Source organism: Aethalodelphis obliquidens, unplaced genomic scaffold (assembly GCF_003676395.1).
Source record: "Aethalodelphis obliquidens isolate GAN/ISIS:26980383/991018 unplaced genomic scaffold, ASM367639v1 scaffold1, whole genome shotgun sequence".
NCBI lineage: Eukaryota > Metazoa > Chordata > Mammalia > Artiodactyla > Delphinidae > Aethalodelphis > Aethalodelphis obliquidens.
This window is the reverse complement of record NW_020837945.1, coordinates 7,864,158-7,884,408: the sequence shown is the minus strand read 5'-3', so window position 1 is coordinate 7,884,408 and position 20,251 is coordinate 7,864,158. Positions and strand designations below refer to the sequence as shown.

The window sequence follows — 20,251 nt, the reverse complement described above, 5'->3', positions numbered from 1 at the left end:
GTGTTTTAAAGCTCTTTGAATAGGTGCATACGTATTCAGAATGAATATATCCTCTTGATGATTTGGCATCTTTATCATTATAAAATGACCTTCATTCCTAGTCATATATTCCTTGGGTTACAGAATACTTTGTTTCATATTAATATAGCTGTTCTGTCTTAATTTTGATTAGTGTTAGTATGATATATCTTTTTCAGCCTTTTACTTTTAATGTGTTAATGTCTGTATTTGAAATGTGTTTTTATAGGCAGCATATAGTTGTCTTGCTCCCCCTGCCCCAGGTCTGCAAATCTCTGCCTCTTGATTATTGATATGTTTCAGTTTAAATCAGGCTGCTATTTATTTTCTATTTGTCCCCTCTGTTCTTTGTTCCCCCTTTTCTCTTTTTTTTCTGTCTTCTTTGGATTAAATGAATATATTTTATTATTTGATTTTTTTTCTCCTTTGTTGGCTTATTCATTTTAACCCTTTGTTTTTTAATTCAGTGATTGCTTTTTATCTCATAGCAGTCTACTTTCAAATACTACTACTTATATCACATCACATTTGGCATATTGACTGTACCATAGAATACTTTCATTTATCTTTTACTGGTCTTTTTACTGCTTTTTCACAGATTCTATTTGTATGTATGTTAAAAAACCCCACACTACATTATTATTTTTGTTTAAACAGTTAATAATCTTTTAATGAGACTTAACTAATTAGAAAAATTCTTATACATTTGCCCATGTGATTACCTTTTCTGATGCTTTTCATTTCTTTGTCTAGGTCCTGTTTCCATCTGGTCACATTTTCCTCCATCCTCAGTACTTCCTTTAATATTTTTTGTAGTGCAGGTCTACTAGTGACACATTTTCTCACCTTTTGTATATCTGAAAATTTTTGCATTTTATTTCGTTTTTGAGAGATATTTTCATTGGGTATAGAAATTCTAGGTGATACTTTTTTCTTGCAAAACAATTTTAAGATGTTACTCCACTCTCTACTCACTTGCATTGTTTCTTCTAAGAAATCTTCTTTAATCCTTATCCTTGTTCCTTTATGTATAATATGTCCTTTTTCTTTCCTGGCTGCTTTTAAGAATTTTTTTCTGTCATTAGTTTTGAGCAGGTTGATTATGATGTGCCTTGGTGTGGTTTTCTATATGTTTCTTGCGCTTGGGGCTTGTTGAACTTCTGGATCTGTTTGTGGTTTTTTAATCAAATTTGGAAAATTTCTGACTTATTTTTACAAAATTGTTTCTGTTCATTCTCTCCTCCCTATCAGGAACTTTAGTTACATGTATATTATGATATTTGAGGTTGTCCCAGAACTCAGTGAATGTCTGTTAATTTTATTTTCTCTCTTTTTAAAAATCTGTTTTATTTTTTTCTGTTTTGACAGCTGGTTTCAGGTGTTGAATAGTCAGTTGGAATTCTGAAATACTTTTTATTGCTGTGTCTTCAAGTTCACTCATCTTTTTTTTCTACAATGTCTAATGTGTTTTTTTAAAAAATTTATTATTTTATTTTTGGTTGTGTTTGGTCTTCGTTGCTGCGCTGGGGCTTTTTCTAGTTGCGGTGAGCGGGGGCGACTCTTTGTTGTGGTGCGTGGACTTCTCATTGCAGTGGCTTCTCTTGTTGCGGAGTGCGGCCTTCAGTAGTTGTGGTGTACAGGCTCAGTAGTTGTGACTTGCAGACTCCAGAGCACAGGCTCAGTAGCTGTGGCGCATGGGCTTAGTTGCTCCGCGGCATGTGGGATCTTCCCGGACCAGGGCTCGAACCCATGTCTCCTGCATTGGCAGGCGGATTCTTAACCACTGCGCCACCAGGGAAGTCCCTTTAATGTGTTTTTAATCTTACACAGTGTAGTTTTATTTATACAAGTTCAATTTGTGTCTTTTAAAAAATATTTTCCACAACCTTCCTTAACTATTTGAATATGTGGAATGTAGTTATAATAATACCTCTTTTATTGTCCTTACCTGCTAACTTTAACAGCTGTGTCAATTCTGGATCAGTTTCCATTGATTGATTTTTTTTTTTTCATAGGTTATGATTTCCTGCTTCTTTGCATGCTTGGTAATTTTGATTGTGTGCCAGACATTCGTGAATATTTACTTTGTTGAGTGCTGGGTAGTTTTACATACCTATAAATTTCTGTGATCTTTTTTCTGGGACAGTTAGATTTCTTAGAAATAATTTGATCTTTTGAGTTGTACTTAAGGTTTTGTGTGTGAGACCAGCACAGTGTTTAGTCTGATTGTTCCTCACTACTGAGAAGATAGTACCCTGTGTAATTTATTTAATGCTCTGTGAATCTTGATGTTTCCCAGTCTGATTGGTGTGTATGTTGCCTAGCTTCTGGTGGTTTGCTGTCAGTCTTTGGCATGCCTTGACCTCTGCTGCGTCACCCTGATCTCTGTCTTCATCTTCACATGGTGTTCTCCCTGTGTGCCTGTCTCTTTGTCCAAATTTTCTCCTCTTATAAGGACATCAGCCATACTGGATTAGGGCCCAACCTAATGACCTTATCTTTAGTAACTACATCTGCAGTGACCCTATTTTCAAATAAGGTCAGTTCCAAATAAAGTCATATTCTCTGGTGCTTGGGGTTAGACTTTAACATGAATTTTGAGGGGACACAGTTAAGCCTGTAACTGCCCCCCTCCCCTAGTGGTGTTTCCTTGAATGTACCCCCTTTAAAAATTTTTTTTCTTTTTAATTTTTTAAAAAATATTTATTTATTTGGCTGTGCTGGGTCTTAGTTGCGACACGTGGGACCTTCTTTGTGGCACGCGAGATCTTTTAGTTGCAACATGTGAGATCTTCCTGGTGGCACGTGGGATCTTTTAGTTGCAGCATGTGGGATCTTTTGTTGTGGCACTTGGCATCTAGTTCCCTGACCAGGGATCCAACCTGGGCCCCCTTCATTGGGAGCGCAGAGTCTTAGCCACTGGAACACCAGGGAAGTCCCTGAACATACCACTTTTATGCTCTTACGTTTTTATCTATGTTCTTTCCTCATTGGAATGTCTCCTTTTCCTTTCCTTTGCTTATCTTAATTAAAAACTACCTACTAATCAGAATTAATGTCTATTTACCCTTTGTTATAAGCGTTTACATGGCTGTTTCTTGCACATACTTGCAACATTTTTGAAGAACTGGAGAGGACTCGTTTTTGGAATTGTGCCCCAGTTCTTTCTTTCCTCCCCAGTACCGCCTGTAGTACCTTATAATTAGTGGTTACTTGAATTGAGTATATTAATGAGTGTGTCTGAGCAGACAAATTGTAGGTACGAGGCATTTTACGAAAGATTAATAACTTTAGGAAGGATTGGAGTCTGGACTCATGGAAGCCATTTAGGAGGTGGTTATAGTAAGCCAGCCATGCATTAGTTTATTAAACAAATACTTACGGAGGCTACTAGGTACAGAATCCTTTACTAGGTGTTAGGAATTGATAGACCTGTGAAAATTACAGAATCTGCCACTATTCTCATGGAACTTACTGTCTATGAACAGTTACGAGGTAAAAGAACAGTTACGAGGTAAAAGAACAGAGAAGATGGATATGAAGGAATTTCCTAAGGAACCCTAGACAGAACTTAAAGAATGATTAGTCACGAAGGTGGAGGATGAAGAAGAGTTAGAGCAGCATGATGTGAAGCCTGGATGAGTGGGAGAGTATTGTTAGTGGAAATTTCAAGTCAGGCAAGGACATTCTTTTCTCGGGGGAAAAGATAAGTTAGTTTGCTTCTGGTTAAATAGAACTTCTAAGTAGAAATTGCAGATTGCAGAAAATTCAGAAATGAATAGTGAATTCATAGATGTTGGTCCTGCTTTACCATGAAAAGGAGAGAGAGCATGAGTAGCTAGTTAAGGGAGGGGCTGACGGGGTCAACAGCGGGGCTTTCCTGGGTAGGTGATACTCTGAAAATGTTTGGAGGAAGAGTGGAAGGGCTGGAGAACTGGGACGTGATAATGTGATGATCATTTCTCCTTTACTAATGAGGAAGCTGGGGCACAGGAAGTTGAAAGGTGCTCAAGGACACAACTAGTAAGTGGTGGAGCTGGAATTCAAACTGGGTGTCGCGGCTCAAGGGTCTGTGCTTCTAGGCACTCCTCCATGCTGCCTCTAATATTTTTCTTTAAATGTACTCACTTATTTAACACGTTAAAGTTTTTCGTAAGGAAACTATAATACTATTACAAAGTTAGAACATCAGCCTCATTTGTCACTTAATGAAGGTGGGAGTAAAAATAAATATAGGGAAACCAAAGCAATTCTGTTTTTTTTTTAAGATTTATTTATTATTTATTTATTAAAAAAATTTTTTTTTTGGCTGCGTTGGGTCGTAGTTGTGCTGCACGGGCTCTTCGTTGAGGCGTGCGGGCTCTTTCATTATGGTGCCCGGGCTCTTCATTGTGGTGCATAGCCTTCTTTCTAGTTGTGGCGTGCAGGCTCCAGGGCACATAGGCTCTGTAGTTGCGGCGCACGGGCTCCAGAGTGCGTGGGCTCTGTAGTTTGCGGCACGCGGGCTCTCTGGTTGAGGTGCGCAAGCTCAGTAGTTGTGGCGTGCGGGCTTAGTTGCCCCGCGGGACGTGGGATCTTAGTTCCCTGACCTGGGGTCAAACCCTCGTCCCCTGCATTGTAAGGCGGATTCTTTACCACTGGACCACCAGGGAAGTCCCAGCAATTCTGTTAAATTTATACAACTTACAGAATGCATACCTGAAAATAATGGAACTATTTATGATCAGTTAGTAGGTAAGGGATATTCTGCTGGATGTCAGGTAGTTTAAGAAAACAGTGAGGTAAGCAACATACGTTTTTGGGCATTTATTGTGCCAAACATTTCCTCTTGGTGTTGAATATATACTAGTGGATAAGACAGAGTCCTTGCTGTCATGGAGCTTATGTTCTAATGGCTAGAGATACACAGTAAACATCTAAACAAGTAGATGGTTGGGGGAGGTAGTTTTTGCTAGAAAGGCCAGGGATGGTCTCTCCAAGGGAGTGCTTTACTTCAGTTTCATTTGACTTGTTTCAAATGAACATGTGCCTGTGGGATAGTCTAGTTTATAGTTCCAGCCACAGTCCTCCGTAAGATCTTGCAAACGTATTCTTGTATCTAGAACAACTTAATATTTTTTCCCAGTTGGAGTAGAGGAATGATAGTTGTCCATATGAAAGCCCAGGAAGCTCTGTGTAAAGGAGTGGTCATTCGTAATCACAGTCTATCTCCTTATGGAGCCGGGGAAAGGGAGGGAACTTAGCATCCTGCTCGTGTCAGTATTAGCAGTCGTAACGTCATTCATTTGGGGGTAAGGACTTCCCTGCTTGGAAAACAGTGAGTAGACTCTGCTACCACAAATGTCTTCAGCATTAAGAAAATAATGTAGCACTGTGCAGGAAAATCCTTGCTAGTGCCCGTACATACCATCGATATTTCTTGATAGTTAATGTGGAAGAACATTTTATAACTGAAAGTTTGAAAGAGTTTTCCTGAGCACTAGGCCTCTCAATTCACTCATTTTGCATAAAATGGATTATACTGCACTTATTTTAACCATCTACTAAGTATTGTAATATCTCTGAAAACGTAGGCATAATAACTCTTTTTCTAAAACATGTTGAACTAAGTGCATTACTATTAAATACTCACTGTAGCGGGTGCAACTCAGGAAACAAAGCAGACAGGTTGCATTTTTCAAAAATTCGAAATGAAAATAGCCTATTCAGGTCCATGGGGGACTTTTAAAAAACATTTTAATTGACATTAGTTTTCTTTTCAATAAAGTAGTTAATAGGAAAATTGATACTATTTTCTAGCTATTAAAAATATTAGTATCCTGGAGTTTGAGAATTCATAGCATGAAGGCAGCTTTCAAATCCTTCATCTTTGAATTTGGGTGGTGTTTTAGAGTTTACAAAGTGTGTGTTCATATGTGTTAGCTCACATGACCCTCTCATAGGTGTTGGAATGACTTATCATCCCCACTTGAAGGAAGGGCAGCCGAGCCTTGAAGACGGCCAGGGTCACACTGAGAGATAGTAGAGCTGAGGCTAGAATCCACTTACTCTTTTTAGTGCAGTGTTTGCTCAGTGCCTGTCGTATGGAACAGGCACTGTAGACATCACAACTAGGAAGGCCTGGCTGGCTCTCCTCCTTCTCCCTGTTGAAGCACCGTGCCCAGGATGGGCAGAGGGAGTTGTCCCTCGGTGCCCCCTTGATAACTCTGCTGCATGGAGTTCTTGATACAAGTCACTGCTCCTCTGGTTGATACTAGTCTTATGACTGTCCCTCTTTGTTAGCACTTGTCCTCCTTGTCGGTGACAGTGACAGCTTGGGAGGGGACCAGAGGGCACTTACCATTTCTCTACTCTCCTAGTAGGAGAAACTGGTTCTTTTGTATCCCCTTCCTTCCTGTTAATCTGTGTTTGAGTCTCATGAGGTGAGTTAGTTGAGCCAGGCAGTGATGTTTTTTGAGTGCCATTATGTACCCATTCACTGAAGATATGTCAGTGAATGAAGTAGCAGCAGTTCCATCCTTCAGGGACTTGTGTTATAGTTGGGGTAAAACAGATAATAACACAAACACATGTACTATATAAATAAATACATAAATACACAATATTTTATATTATACATGTAGATACATAACATACAGATATATAAGCGTGTGTGTGTATAATTTTAGGGTGCCTCACTAACATTGCTGCCTCTGAAGTCGCAAGACCCCAAATCCAGCCTATTGCCTCTTTCTTATAAATACACAGCCACACTCATGGGTTTATGTATTGTCTGTGGCTGCTTTTGTGCTGTGAGGGCAGAGTTGATTAATTGCAGCAGAGATTGTGTGCTTGATAAAGCCTAAAATATTCACACTCTGGCTTGAAGAAAAAGTTGGCTCACTGCTTGCTCAAGATCTTGCCAGCCATTGTGCTCGAAGGTACTGGTTCAGCTTCAGAGCTAGAAAATAAAGCTTGATTGGGAAGCCGACAGAGATGATAGATGGTTGGAACTTTGGGGCCGAGAGGGTAGTTTCCATTCTCTAGGTGCGGGATCGCTGTGGTAGCTCCAAAGATGGAGGTGACTGAATAATTTGTTTTGAAGTAGGGAACCTATTATGCTTGCAGAAGAGCATTTATTGTTGTTTTCTAGTAAGTGTGAATGGTATGTGGTGATTTTAAAAATGTGTATTAAAATGATGTAATAAGGACTTCCCTGGTGGCGCAGGGGTTAAGAATCCGCCTGCCAGTGAAGGGGACGTGGGTTCGAGCCCTGGTCTGGGAAGATCCCACATGTCGCGGAGCAGCTGAGCCCGTGTGCCGCAGCTACTGAGCCTGCACTCTAGAGCCCGCGAGTCACAACTACTGAGCCCACGTGCTGCAACTACTGAAGCCCGTGTGCCTAGAGCCCATGCTCCACGACAAGAGAAGCCACCACAATGAGAAGCCCGCTAACCGCAATGAAGAGTAGCCCCCGGTTGCTGCAACTAGAGAAAGCCTGCACGCAGCAACGAAGACCCAATGCAGCCAAAAATAAATAAATTAATTAATGAATAAATAAAAATGACGTAATGAAAGTATATATAAATTAGATGATGGGAGTTGTTCCTGTTACCCTAGAGTCCCATTCTTCAGAAATATTCATTATTAAGGGCTGGTTTTTTTTAAGATCTATTTTGATGTGGACCATTTTTAAAGTCTTTATTGAATTTGTTATAATACTGCTTCTGTCTCATGTTTTGGTTTTCTGGCCGTGAGGGATGGTGGGGTCTTACCTCCCGGACCAGGGATTAAACCCACACCCCCTGCATTGGAAGGTGAAGCCTTAACCACTGGACCACCAGGGAAGTCCCTTAAGGGCTGTTAAGACATGGATTTTAACCTCTGTCTAAATATTCCCTTCTACCCAAGAGTTTTAAAAAAATTGATTTTCTGATTATCTTCTTGTACATTGTGACCCCTTAGTTGACTTGGCACCTCAAAATGCAAAGAATTAGGAAGGATTTTAATAGAAGCCTCCCCATCAGTTGATGAGTTGACATTGTAGATTTTTAAAATTATGCTTTCATGTCAAATATTAAAGTACTTTGTACTATATCATCACTGTTCTAAATCTCACAAATTTTAATGAAAATTCTCGTTCTAGTAGAGGGGCCCCATAATCTGATCACCTGGGAAATCTTTGAAAAATACTGATGTCTGGTCCCCATTTCAGACCTAAATGACTCCAGATCTTTAGAGGTTGAGATGTCCCCCGAGCGAGCTATTGAGTAGGTAGCACTTTGTATAATACAACTTTGTTTTCATGATGAAAATTTATAGGAAAATGATAAGGTTTTACATGCTTCTGGTATATATAGTTCATGGTTTATCCTGGAAAAAAAATCTGTATACTGAGTTTCTTTGAATTCAAATATTGAACAAAGGAGGGAAATACATATAAGACAGGGGTTATTTCATTTGATTTGAAGATTCACATAAATTCACTCCCTCCCACCCTCTGCTTTTGTACTTATTCATCAAGAAAAAGTCTACCTTCTCAAAACCAAAAACACATTTCTTAACCTTTGGGTGGTAGCTTTGTATTAGTCCAGATCCTTACTAATGGGAGGTGGCATACATCTGATCACTGTTTTCAAACTGGGAAATAACATTTCTTTAAGTATTTACTAACCTTTCTGGGTAGATATTACTTTCTGTATTCATTATGGTAGGCTAACTGGTATAACAAACATACCCAACATTTCAGTGATTTTATTTTTTTTTATATATATATATATATATTTTTTTTTTTTTTGCGGTATGCGGGCCTCTCACTGTTGTGTCCTCTCCTGTTATGGAGCACAGGCTCCGGACACGCAGGCTCAGCGGCCATGGCTTATGGGCCTAGCCGCTCCGCGGCATGTGGGATCTTCCCGGACCGGGGCACGAACCCGTGTCCCCTGCATCGGCAGGCAGACTCTCAACCACTGTGCCACCAGGGAAGCCCCATTTTTTTTTATAATTAAAAAAATATATATTTTTATTTATTTCAGGCTGCATTGGGTCTTCGTTGCTGCACACGGGCTTTCTCTAGTGGCAAGCGGGGGCTACTCTTTGTTGCGGTGCGTGGGCTTCTCATTGCGGTGGCTTCTCTTGTTGCGGAGCACGGGCTGTAGGCGCGTGGGCTTCAGTAGTTGTGGCACGCGGACTCAGTAGCTGTGGCTCTTGGGCTCTAGAGCACAGGTTCAGTAGTTGTGGTGAGCGGGCTTAGATGCTCTGCGGCATGTGGGATCTTCCTGGACTAGGGCTCGAACCCGTGTTCTCTGCATTGGCAGGCGGATTCTTAACCACTCAGCCACCAGGGAAGCCCTCAGTGATTTTAAATTAGAAGTTTATTTCTTGTTCATGTAGTAGCCTACTGACTGTTGAATCAGGGGATAACTGTTCTGCTCTGTACAGTTATTCAGGGACCAAACTGTGGACATTTTCCTATCTTACATGTGGTGTCTAAAGGTCACCCTGGGCTTTGGCATTCAGTCATTGGATTGGGTAAGAGCATGGAGGTTTACATGGGAGATTTTTATGGGTCAGACCTGGTAGTACCACACATCACTTCTGTTGACATTCCATTGGTCAGAGGTTAGTTACAGGGCCATGCTTGCTGCAAGAGAAGCTGGGAAATGACTAGTTGCCTCAGTAAGGAAAAAAAAAAGTACCTTTAGTTACCGATTAGTAGTCTTGTCCACATGGCAAATGCAGCCACCATAAATATGACCAGCAAGACCTTGATTTAGTCTATGTAATTTTTTCTTTCATTGTTCCTTTTCTCATCCCCCCATGATTCTGCTAAATTACTTCCCCCACGTGCCCCCCCCCCCCCATTTTGGGTGATTGTCCTTCATTGTTCCTTTATGTGTGACAGGGTTCTTGGATGCGGAAAAACTCATCCTTTCCTAATTTGGGAAGAAAATGAATTTAATGGAAGGCTATAAGTTAGCTCGCAGAATTGATTGGAAAGCTGGAGACTGTGCTGGAAAAATAAGTAGGAACCAAAGTGGCCGGCAGCAGAGGACACAGCCAGGTCAGGCCACAGGATGCCTCTCCTGGCACCTTGCAGTCAGTCGCCGCGTGAGCTTTGTCTGTCCTGTCCCCACAGTGAGTGTGCTCTCACTGTTGGTGCATCTTCAGAAGTGACTCCTCAAGATGCTCGCTCTGACTGTTCAAACTTGGGTTGCTAGCGAAGCCCTAGTTACCAAGGAGTGAGGAAGAGCAAAGTTTTGCTACTGTTCAGCTTTTATAGTAGGAGGCATGGCTTTCTTTGTCTTCTGTGATTCCCACAAACCGTGGTGGGTGTCCAGAGACCAAGTGACCAAAAAGTGACAAACCCCTACTTTAGCACCTTTTCATCAGGAGAAAATGTCCCATATTTTGGTGTAAGATAGGAGACTGTTCCAGTCTTGATTTTGCCACTGACCTTTTTGGACAAGTCGTTAAAACTCTGGATTGCAGGTGCCCCCTTTATAAATTGAGGTTGGGAACTTGATGCCTGATAATATTGGTTCATCCACTCACTCACTGAATAAAATATTTATTGAGTGCCTTTATGTGCTGGCTTAAAAGAGGTGAGTGAGAGAGACATCCTGGCCTTCTCGTAGTTCAGTGGATGAGCACAGAAATCATTCCAATGCAGTTAGGGTGGGATGGCAGCTCGTGAGGAGTCCCTTATCCAGATTAGAGGGTTGTGGGCAGGGGTTTCCTGTATCTCTCTTTGCTTCATTCACTCATTGATTTATTAAAGTGTCTCCTTTAAGCCTTTGCATTGTTGTAGTTTTGAGAATACCTGAACAAATAAGACCAGTCCTTCCCTCAAGGGTGCTAACTGTGAGGGCATGCTGATTACTCCCGCACAGAACATGCTTGCTGTGCTAACCGCAGAATAGTAGGAAAAGAAATGGAGCAGGGAGCAGCTCACTGTAAGATTCTGGGAAGGTTTCTAAGAGAAGATGACATTACATCTGGGTTTTGAAGTTTGAGTTCAAGATTTCTAGGAGCAGAAAAAAGAAAAGGGAGTATTCTAGATAGAGGGAAAACTTCTGCTCAGACACTGTCAATGCAGCTGAGAGAAAGGATGTGTGATGGGGGGACAGGATGGAGGGAATGGTGGGCAATGAGATGAGAGCTGTAAACACTTAAACCTGGAAGCTCTGAATGTCTCAAGGTGTTGGAGATCTTGAAACTTTTTTAAGGAAGCAAACTTTGACAGCAGTGAGGAGAAGGTGCAGGTACTGTAGAATCCTCAACCCTTTCTTCTGAATTGAGATCTTGATGAAGAGTACAGAAATAAGCAGATGGATTTGTGAGACATTCCTAGGCCAGAGTCATAGAATGTAGTTGGATTGTGTGAGAGAGTGTGTGTGTGTGTGTGTGTGTGCGCGTGCGCGCGCGCGCATGTGCGTGCACAGGGAGGGAGGGAAATGAGACAGTGAATAAGGCTCTGCCGTCTCTAGCTTGAGTGGATGGATAGGGGGGATGCAGTTTATAGAAGTGGGTTGCACTTGGCATTCCTCTCTGCTCCAGCCTGGGCAGACACAGCATGCCGTGCTTTCTAAACCGAGGTTCAAGTTAGCCTTGGAATCTGTAACAGTACGCGCTCCAGACGGCCACTGCCAGTCTGTTTGAGTTTGTACTAGAGGGGACACCTGCTGCCTTTTTTCTCTGTTGTGAGGGATGGGAAGTGAAGAGAAGACACAGCTCCCCTCCACACCCAGTTTCTCTTTTCCTTGTCTTATTTTCTTCAGAACACTAATCGGACATTTTTTCTGGTATTATCAAGTTCACTTATTGTCTCAGGGATCCTGCCCTCCCCCCACCAGCAATAAAATACAAACTCCAGGAAGACAGAGACTTTGCCCTTCATCTTCACATTTTTGGCCTTAATGCTGAGAACTTTATCTAGAACAGCACTGTCCAACAGAATATAATGTAAGCCACCTATGTAATTTAAGTTTCTAGTAGTCACAGTTTAGAAAATAGAAAAAAGAATCAACATTAATTTTGGTAATATATTTTATTTTACCCAATATTATTATTATTTACCCAATATATATTATTTATTTAAAAATATTATTTTAAAGTTAAAAATTATTGAGAGAGTTTACATTCTGTTATTTTGTACTAAGTCCTTGAAATCTTGTATGTTTTACGTTTGTTGTACATTTACAGCCCATCTCAGTTCCAGCCAGATGCATTTCAAGCACTGAGTAGCCCTACCTGTGATTAGTGGCTGCCATATTGGACAGCTTAGGTCTAGAGCATAGTAGGGGCTCAGTAAATTTTTTTTTTTTTTTTTTGCGGTATGCGGGCCTCTCACTGTTGTGGCCTCTCCCATTGCGGAGCACAGGCTCTGGACGCGCAGGCTCAGCGGCCATGGCTCACGGGCCCAGCCGCTCCGTGGCATGTGGGATCCTCCTGGACTGGGGCACGAACCCGCGTCCCCTGCATCGGCAGGCGGACTCTAAACCACTGCGCCACCAGGGAAGCCCGCTCAGTAAATATTTGTTGAATGAATGAATTAGAAGATAGATTGGTTGTTAAGGGGGCATGTAGAATCCAGGAAGGATTTGGTTTTAACAGTAAGGAAATAGAGCATATTAATATGTTTGACAGAACTGGAAGGGAGAGGTAGATGATAATAAAGGGGCAGTTTGATGGAGGAAGTTCCCTGGAGGAAGGCCCCTGAGGAGGTAGTTGGAAATGGGGTCTGGCAGCCCAGGTAGGAAGGATGAGAGATGTTCTGCTATCTTACCTCTTTTGAAGAGGTATGTTCTTCAGTTATATTTTAGGAAACCCAAATCCAGTTTGTTTAGCATAAATTTCTAATTGGAATTGTGTTATAACTATTTGTTCCCCTCATTTTAGATATTAGATAGTTGAGAGTTATTTTAAAAAATCTTAAAAGTGGTTTCCCTAATGACTTAAAAAAATTGAATCATTATGTTGTACGCCTGAAACTAATATAATGCTGTATGTCAATTATACCTCAATTAAAAATTTTTTTAATTAAAAAAAGAAAGGAGGGCTTCCCTGGTGGCGCAGTGGTTGAGAGTCCGCCTGCCGATGCAGGGGATGCGGGTTCGTGCCCCGGTCTGGGAGGATCCCACATGCCGTGGAGCAGCTGGTTCCGTGAGCCATGGCCGCTGAGCCTGCGCATCCGGAGCCTGTGCTCCGCAACGGGAGAGGCTGCAACAGTGAGAGGCCCGCGTACCACAAAACAAACAAACAAACAAACAAACAAAAAAAGAAAGGAAAAGAAAAACATCTTTTCACTTGGGAAGTGGGAAGAAGTGTTATTGACATGTATCAACATTCTTTCTTTGATGTCATTCGACTAGAAAAAGAAGTATTTTCTGTGTTAAAATTAACTTAATCAAATCTAGTTTTTAGCATTGTGATTATATTTATCTGCATTGTACATGTCTGAATATAAAATAAGGTTATTTCCCCAAAATTATTCCTCAGTCCCTACATACTTGAGTTCTTAAACAGTCTTTTATATTGTCTCTTCTGTTATGGGGTATACTACTACTGTTCATTACTTTATCTGAATAATAGAGGTCTGTTTGAGGATGACATGTAAGCATGGGGAACTGCTTTCAGTAGTAGTTTGGGATGCTTATGGAGATCGTTTGATGTAACGAATCTGTTCAAAGTGAGGCAGAGAAATTTAACACAGATTTTTAAGGTCATGATCTCATGTTTTCAGGTGTTGATGTTGTAAATAAAACTTTTGAAGACCATTTTTTAAAGTATTGTAATAAGTAGAAATCGTGAATATACCCGTAGAATTAATGGAAAACATCAACTCTTCTAATTTAAAAAGTTTTTAATCTTACTTGGGATAATATATCCAGTTATAGTGTCATACGGTCATTCAAAAAATGTTGCCTTTAAAACAGTTTAGAAGTTAAGATTGTGTGCTCTGGGAAACCTAGGTGACTTTAGAGGAAATCTAATGAGGACAAGAAACTGGTATTGAAGATTGGAAGTAGGCTTTTGACTATATCGTGATGGACACCTCCCATATATATAGATAGATATGCACAGGCACACCTCAGAGATACTGTGGGTTCGATTCCAGGCCACCACAATAAAGTGAATCACATAAAGTTTTTGGTTTCTCAGTGCATATAAAAGTTATGTTTACACTATACCGTCGTCTGTTAAGTATTCAGTAATAGCATTATGTCTTTTAAAAAAGTACATACCTTGATTTAAAAAATTCCAAAAAAACCCCAATTACAATAGTAACATCAGAGATCACTGATCACACATCACCATAACAAACGTAGTAATAATGAAAAAGTTCGGAATATTGCAAGAATTACGAAAATGTGACACAGAGACATGAAGTGAGCAAATGCTGTTGGAAAAATGGTGCCAATAGACTTGCTTGACTCGGGGTTGCCACAAACCTTCAATTTGTAAAAATCACAATATTTGCGAAGTTCAGTAAAGTGAAGCGCAGTAGAACAAGGCACACCTGTAGTCGTGGTCTGATTGGGAAATGTGAACTCTTCTTGCTTTGGGGACAGTCGTATATTCCTGACTGAGGTATGCTCAGGCAAATATGATGATGTCAAGGCTGGAAGTGACTGGGGAGATGGTTATTCATGGGTGTTCAACCTTTTATCTGCCCAAGCATCCAGAGCAGGTTAAGTTAACACCTGTCAAAACAGAGGCTTTCTAGGAAAATGCTTCCGAGATGGGGAAGAAAGGAGGGTGATGTGTATATTTTGAAGAAGCCCCAAATAGATGGTGATACTTCCTCTGCATGTGACGCAGTAGGGTATGTGATGGGGTAGGGCTGTTGGTACAGGTGGCATGTTTTTCCCAGTGTCACGTAGTTAACCTCTGAATTTGGACCGGAACTGTGGGCTTCTCCTCCCCAGGCCAATTTTTGCTTTTCTCTGCCACACTCTTTTCCTTCTCCTTTTATTGTTTTTGTACCTTTTCTCCTTTCTATTCTCAATAAAGGTTTAACTGTCTTGTGCTTGATAGCATGAAAACTGCTGAGATGTACTAGGAAGCAGTCTTTGACCAAGTCATTACATTTAAGAACATGTGTTCATTCAACCTAGTGCCCTTTTCAGACTTTCTCATTGTCACCACTGTTTCCTAAGTCTCCTAGGCTCAAAACCACTGAGCCATTTTTGAAACCAGCTTGTCTCTCTCTCATCTTCCATCTTTAAACAAGTTTTTAAGTCCTGTCATTTCTATCCCGTGGTGTCTCTTCATACATCTTCCTTTTTTTTTTCAACATTAATCTCCTAAAGCCTCTCACAGTCCTTTGCTCGGACTGTTGAAATAAGCCCCTAATTGATCTCTGCTTGAGGTTTCTCTCTGTTTCAATCCGTATTACACATCAATTATGATAAGCTTAAATAATAGAACATCTATTGAGCACTTACCATGTGCCAGATATTGTTTAAAACAGTGGTCCCCAACCTTTTTGGCACTAGGGACCGATTTCGTGGAAGACAGTTTTTTCACGGATGGGGGGGTGGGTGGGACATGGTTCAGGTGGTAATGCAGCGATGGGGAGAGGCAGATGAAGCTTCGCTCGCTGGCCTGCCGCTCACCCCTGGCCGTGCGGCCCTGTTCCTAACAGGCTGCGGACCGATAATGGTCCGTGGCCTGGCGGTTAGGGACCCCTGGTTTAAAACATTGTCTTTAACTTTCATAATAGTCTTGAGGTTCAAGCACTGTTATTAACCCATTCTGCAGATGGAAAGGGAGGCAGAGATTGAATTATCCAGTCACTCAGTAGCTAGGTAGTAAGTGGCAAAATTGAATCCAGACACTCCAGAGTGTGTGTTTCTATAGTTGAAAACACAGCTGGAGTGGTGTCACTCCTGGCACCCTTTCTCTGGCACCCTCTTACCTATTTTACAAAATCCAAATCTCTTATCCTGGCAGAAAGACTCTTTGGTCCAGCCTGCCTTTCTATCTGTAACCTACTCCTCTGTCTATGTTCTCCAGCCAAACTTGAAGTGACGTTTGAACCGCTGTCTGGAAGAGAAGTGGGAGTTGGTCGGGCAAAGTAGCGGAGTAAGGAGGGAGCGGAGGGTGCACCTGGGAGAGCTGGGGCTGGAGCCTGAGGGAGGGCCTGCACAGGGTGAGGCTGCAGGTGAAGGTCGGTCTGGACCGTGGCCCACTTCCCGGTCTTGTCTTTTTCCACAGGACATTTTCGTGAGCTCTTCACAAGATTCATGGAGACTGAGAACTGGCTTTTTTAGGAAGGTACTTTTGTAAAGCTTGATGTGAAGTTTATCTGTTTTTCCTAGATTCCTTTTTAAATTCCCCTCTCTTCTGGCCACAGCCATCCATTTGTATGCATCCGTGCTGCATTTATTTTCACTTGAATTCAAGCAGGTTATACTTGGGAAGGACATTCTCAAGCAGGGTGCTCTTTCTCAGCCTCGATCTCTTTTCCCTGCTAGTTCAGTTTATCTTCACTCCTTTGCAAGGGAGGACCTAGCAGTCTCGTCTTGTAGGAGGTGTTTCTCGTGTCTCTTGAGCACTTTCCCACTCTTTCTATCTTTGAGGCGTTCCTTGGTGAGGAGAGTGGACTCTGCAGAGCCTGGGTTGTGTTACCACTGACCAGCCATGAGCATGGGGCCACCACATTCAGGGCCCCTGTGCAGCTGCTGGACTTCAGTTTCTTTCTATGTAAAGTGTAACAGATGCTGTAATGATGCCACCTAATTCTTGGAGCTTTCATGGATATGAGGCATACTGGAACAAAACTTGGCATGGAAGAAGGGTTTAATGAATGTTGTTACTATTTTTTACTTTTATTACTTTTTCTTTAGTTGTGAAAAACTATTGACAGAGCATTCTGGTAAAGGGTCATACAAACCTGCTTTATTCTTACTATTACTACTGAGGGTATTCTCTTTGGTTTAGAAAAATGTGCTTGTTTGAGAGGTAAATAATGAAATCTCATTGTTATTTACCTGTCGACTTACTTTTTGACTTCCAGTGAGTTTGAAAGTTTTCCCATATGCTTATTATTGGTTTGTGAGAATTGCATCTTTTGCCTTTTTTCGGGGTGTGGGGGCAGATCTTAGTGTTTTTAATTGTATCGTTAGAGAGCTTTATATATTTAAGGATATTGTATAACACTTTGGACAGTAACATTTTCCAGACTGTTTTCATTTGGCATGGAACTCAGATGCAAATTTTAAACACTTTTGCACAGTAGAAATGGAAGAGAGAAAACTAATGATGAACTCTAAAATGATGTATTTATTTGCTACATAAATATAGTTTTAATGAAGTGTTCCTTTTAAAAATATTATTACATTTTAAAACCTCTGTGAACAGTTAACAGTTTGCTCAGTACTTAACTTTTAAAGTGTCTCTGGTCAGATAAATATCTTGCCTTTGGGGCATTTTGTAATGGAAAATCCCTGTAAATATACAGTGTTCTAATTGGAATCACAAAGCCAAATGATTGCCTCATTGGATAATTTTAAGTATTATGCTGCAATTCAATATAGGTACCCAACTAAGCACTAAACTAGATTTAAAAATATCTTGTATGTTTAACAGCTGTCTAGCTAGAACGAAAAAAGACTGAGGAGAGGAGTTATGTGTATGTTCTCCTCTTTTCCGCCTGGGATCAGAGAGGGAGAGAGTTTTAAAAGTGTTTTTTTCTTTCTCAGCTGCTGTTGCTGTGCCTGCTTTGGGAGAAGGCAGAGGCAAAGATGAGGGAACGTATGGGGCAGCTTTCTTTCCAAAGAAACTTTATGTGCCTGAAACTTAGTAGCATCTCCAGACACTTGTTAAAGTGGCATGGTTGTGGCATAGCTGAAGTGATGGCAGCCTGTGGTAGGTGACATTTCCGCCTGTGTTGTATTCCTAGCGGCCTCTCTCTGTGTTCTGATTCATCTTCCTGGAGGGGAAGGCAGCTAAGCAGGCAGTGTTCAGCTTTTTAATAGCTTCATAATATTTTAGCTTTTAGTTGTGTTGTAATATGTGGTTTCTCTTCCTTTTGTACTTCCAGGTTTCTGGAAGGCAACTGTAGTGTTTATGGGCCCTAGCAAAGTCGTGGTCAAGAGATCTGAAGAAAAATCCTGGAATGGGGTTGGGGAGGGAGCATCTTTGGGTAATTCAGGTTTATATGTATGAACATATTCATACATTATGTGTGTGTATGTATATACGTGTATATACTTTATGTGTGTATATATATATATAAAACATTTAAAGTTTTTTTAGATAAATAGTATTTTACTATGTATTTGTATAGATTTTTTTAAAAAGGAAATAAATTAGAATCTAACCACCATTTATTAAAATGTGTCATTTAAGCTCTAAACAGAGACTTTTGAGCACAACCTTTCCTTTCCTCTGGCAATGATCTGTGTAACATTTCAAATCCATGGCATTTTACAAATGAAGGAATACTTTGCGTTTACGTGACTGGACAAGATGATGAACCATCTCATTTCATGTATGAGGAAACTGACTTATTTGTTACCATGCTGCATTTATGCGGGTGTTACAGCAAGCGAGAGGAAGTCTTAAATCCTAGTTCAGTGTATTTCTATGTAGCAAGCTTGAACTTTCCTGGTGTATTTCTCATTTTACCTGTTTTGTAAATGAATATGCTAAATTTGCCTGTTACAGAGGAATCTGAGATACGGAAAGCAGAGCTTCACAAAGGTGGTTGTGAGCAGCTTGAGATCTACAATTATCCCATCTGGATGGTTCCAGTGCTTTTCCTTAACTGTCCCACAGATGACTCTGACCTGAGAGGAGGTGAATGAAAACCCCATCTTCTGACTGAAAATAGGAAGTGGCGTTCGTTGAATGCACATGTCACGTTACTGCTGGTTAGGCTGACTTTAACTGTTTCATGCGTTGTCAACTACCGCTAACCCTGTCTCAGGTGATTGTATTTGCTAAACCATAAATAAGGGTATGTGTCATCTGACAAATTCTAGTATGAGGGACAGCTGTCTGATAGCCTTGAGCTACACGATCACTGTCGTCCCTTCTCGTTGAAAGGCACGCTAGACTCTCAGATCTGGCTTACCGTCTAATTGAATGATGATAGTTCCTTAGCTTGCTTGAAAGAATTGTTTCTTGATTTTAACCAGTATAGTTTGTCAGTTTGAATGACTTACATCATTTTTGTAATACTTTCAGTATCTTTATTTATTTATGAAAGTTAAACTTACTGAAGGCCAGATGACTGCAGTGAACATGTGAATCCTTCAGTTAAACAAGTATTTAGCATTTATACAAGCATTCTAGTCAGGACCCCAGTTATTTGCTCATTTTCTTTGGTATTAACCCGGATGCCTGATAGAGCAACCAGCACTGTCCTGTGTAGATCTTCTAGATTCTTGAAAATACTTTTATTCTCACAGTGGTAGTAGATTTTTTTCTTTTTTTCGAATCTTGGTCTCCTTTAGCCTGATTAGTTACCTGTTGAATAAATCATGTTATTCTCATACTGTGGCTAGAAAGAAATTTATGTAAATTAGGTCCTATATTTATAGGTGACACTGTTTTTGTACTGAGACAGCCAGAAAAGGCTGCTGCAGCAGCTGTTGTCTCCTTGCTGTTACCTTGTGCTGAGAGCTGGATTTTGCTCGTTCAGAAGGCATCTTTTTTCTGTCCCTCTGCAGGGCTGTCCGGTGAAACAGCATCTAAAATTAAACTATCAGAAACAAGTTTGCTTTTTGTTTCCCAAAAGGACTGGAGTAGGGTGGGGTGGATGGGTTAGAGGCTATATAACTTTGAAACAGTTATGAGCCAGCAAGGATCATGCAGCTGCCATCATGAAGATAAACCTTTTTTTTTATCGTATTTCCCTCAAACTTAATTTGCCTCAAAAGCATGTTTGTGAACATTTTGTTCAAGTGGCCATTATTTTGGTTTCTGTGTTAAGTATGTTGCTTTCTTTAGCATGTAATTTTTCCAGTAAAATTTTAGTTTTAAGTTTTAGAAAAGTTTTGTTGAAGTCATTTACAATCAGTTACCAGTTAATCACACCTAAAATTCAGCAGCTTGTATGCTTAATTTATTGTAACGTAATAATCTTTTGTGTTGGCGTTTCTAAATCTTCTCCTAATGGCAGATTCATATTTATAAATTTGTAAATGTCTGTGCTCTTTCTGTACTGCACAGTGAGTTGGTTAGGCAGCAGTTACTTACAGCATGTCTACTGCATGTTGAGCACTGTTCTAAGTCCTAGGGA

At 40.7% G+C, this 20,251-nt stretch overlaps 1 protein-coding gene across 14 annotated transcripts in view; it reads left to right on the top strand.

The window, feature by feature from the left end:
* The window catches only part of DYRK1A (dual specificity tyrosine phosphorylation regulated kinase 1A), a 145,153-nt gene that overhangs the window by 71,937 nt on the left and 52,965 nt on the right, over positions 1-20,251 (top strand). For 5 of the 14 annotated variants that reach the window (XM_027096689.1, XM_027096812.1, XM_027096611.1 and 2 more), the window contains exons 3-4: positions 17,706-17,871; positions 18,673-18,804. The exons of 7 other annotated variants lie outside the window; for them this stretch is intronic. In XM_027096689.1, coding sequence (XP_026952490.1) covers positions 17,706-17,871; positions 18,673-18,804 — 298 coding nt within the window. 2 more of the 14 variants (XM_027096961.1, XM_027097441.1) reach the window with 2 other exon arrangements.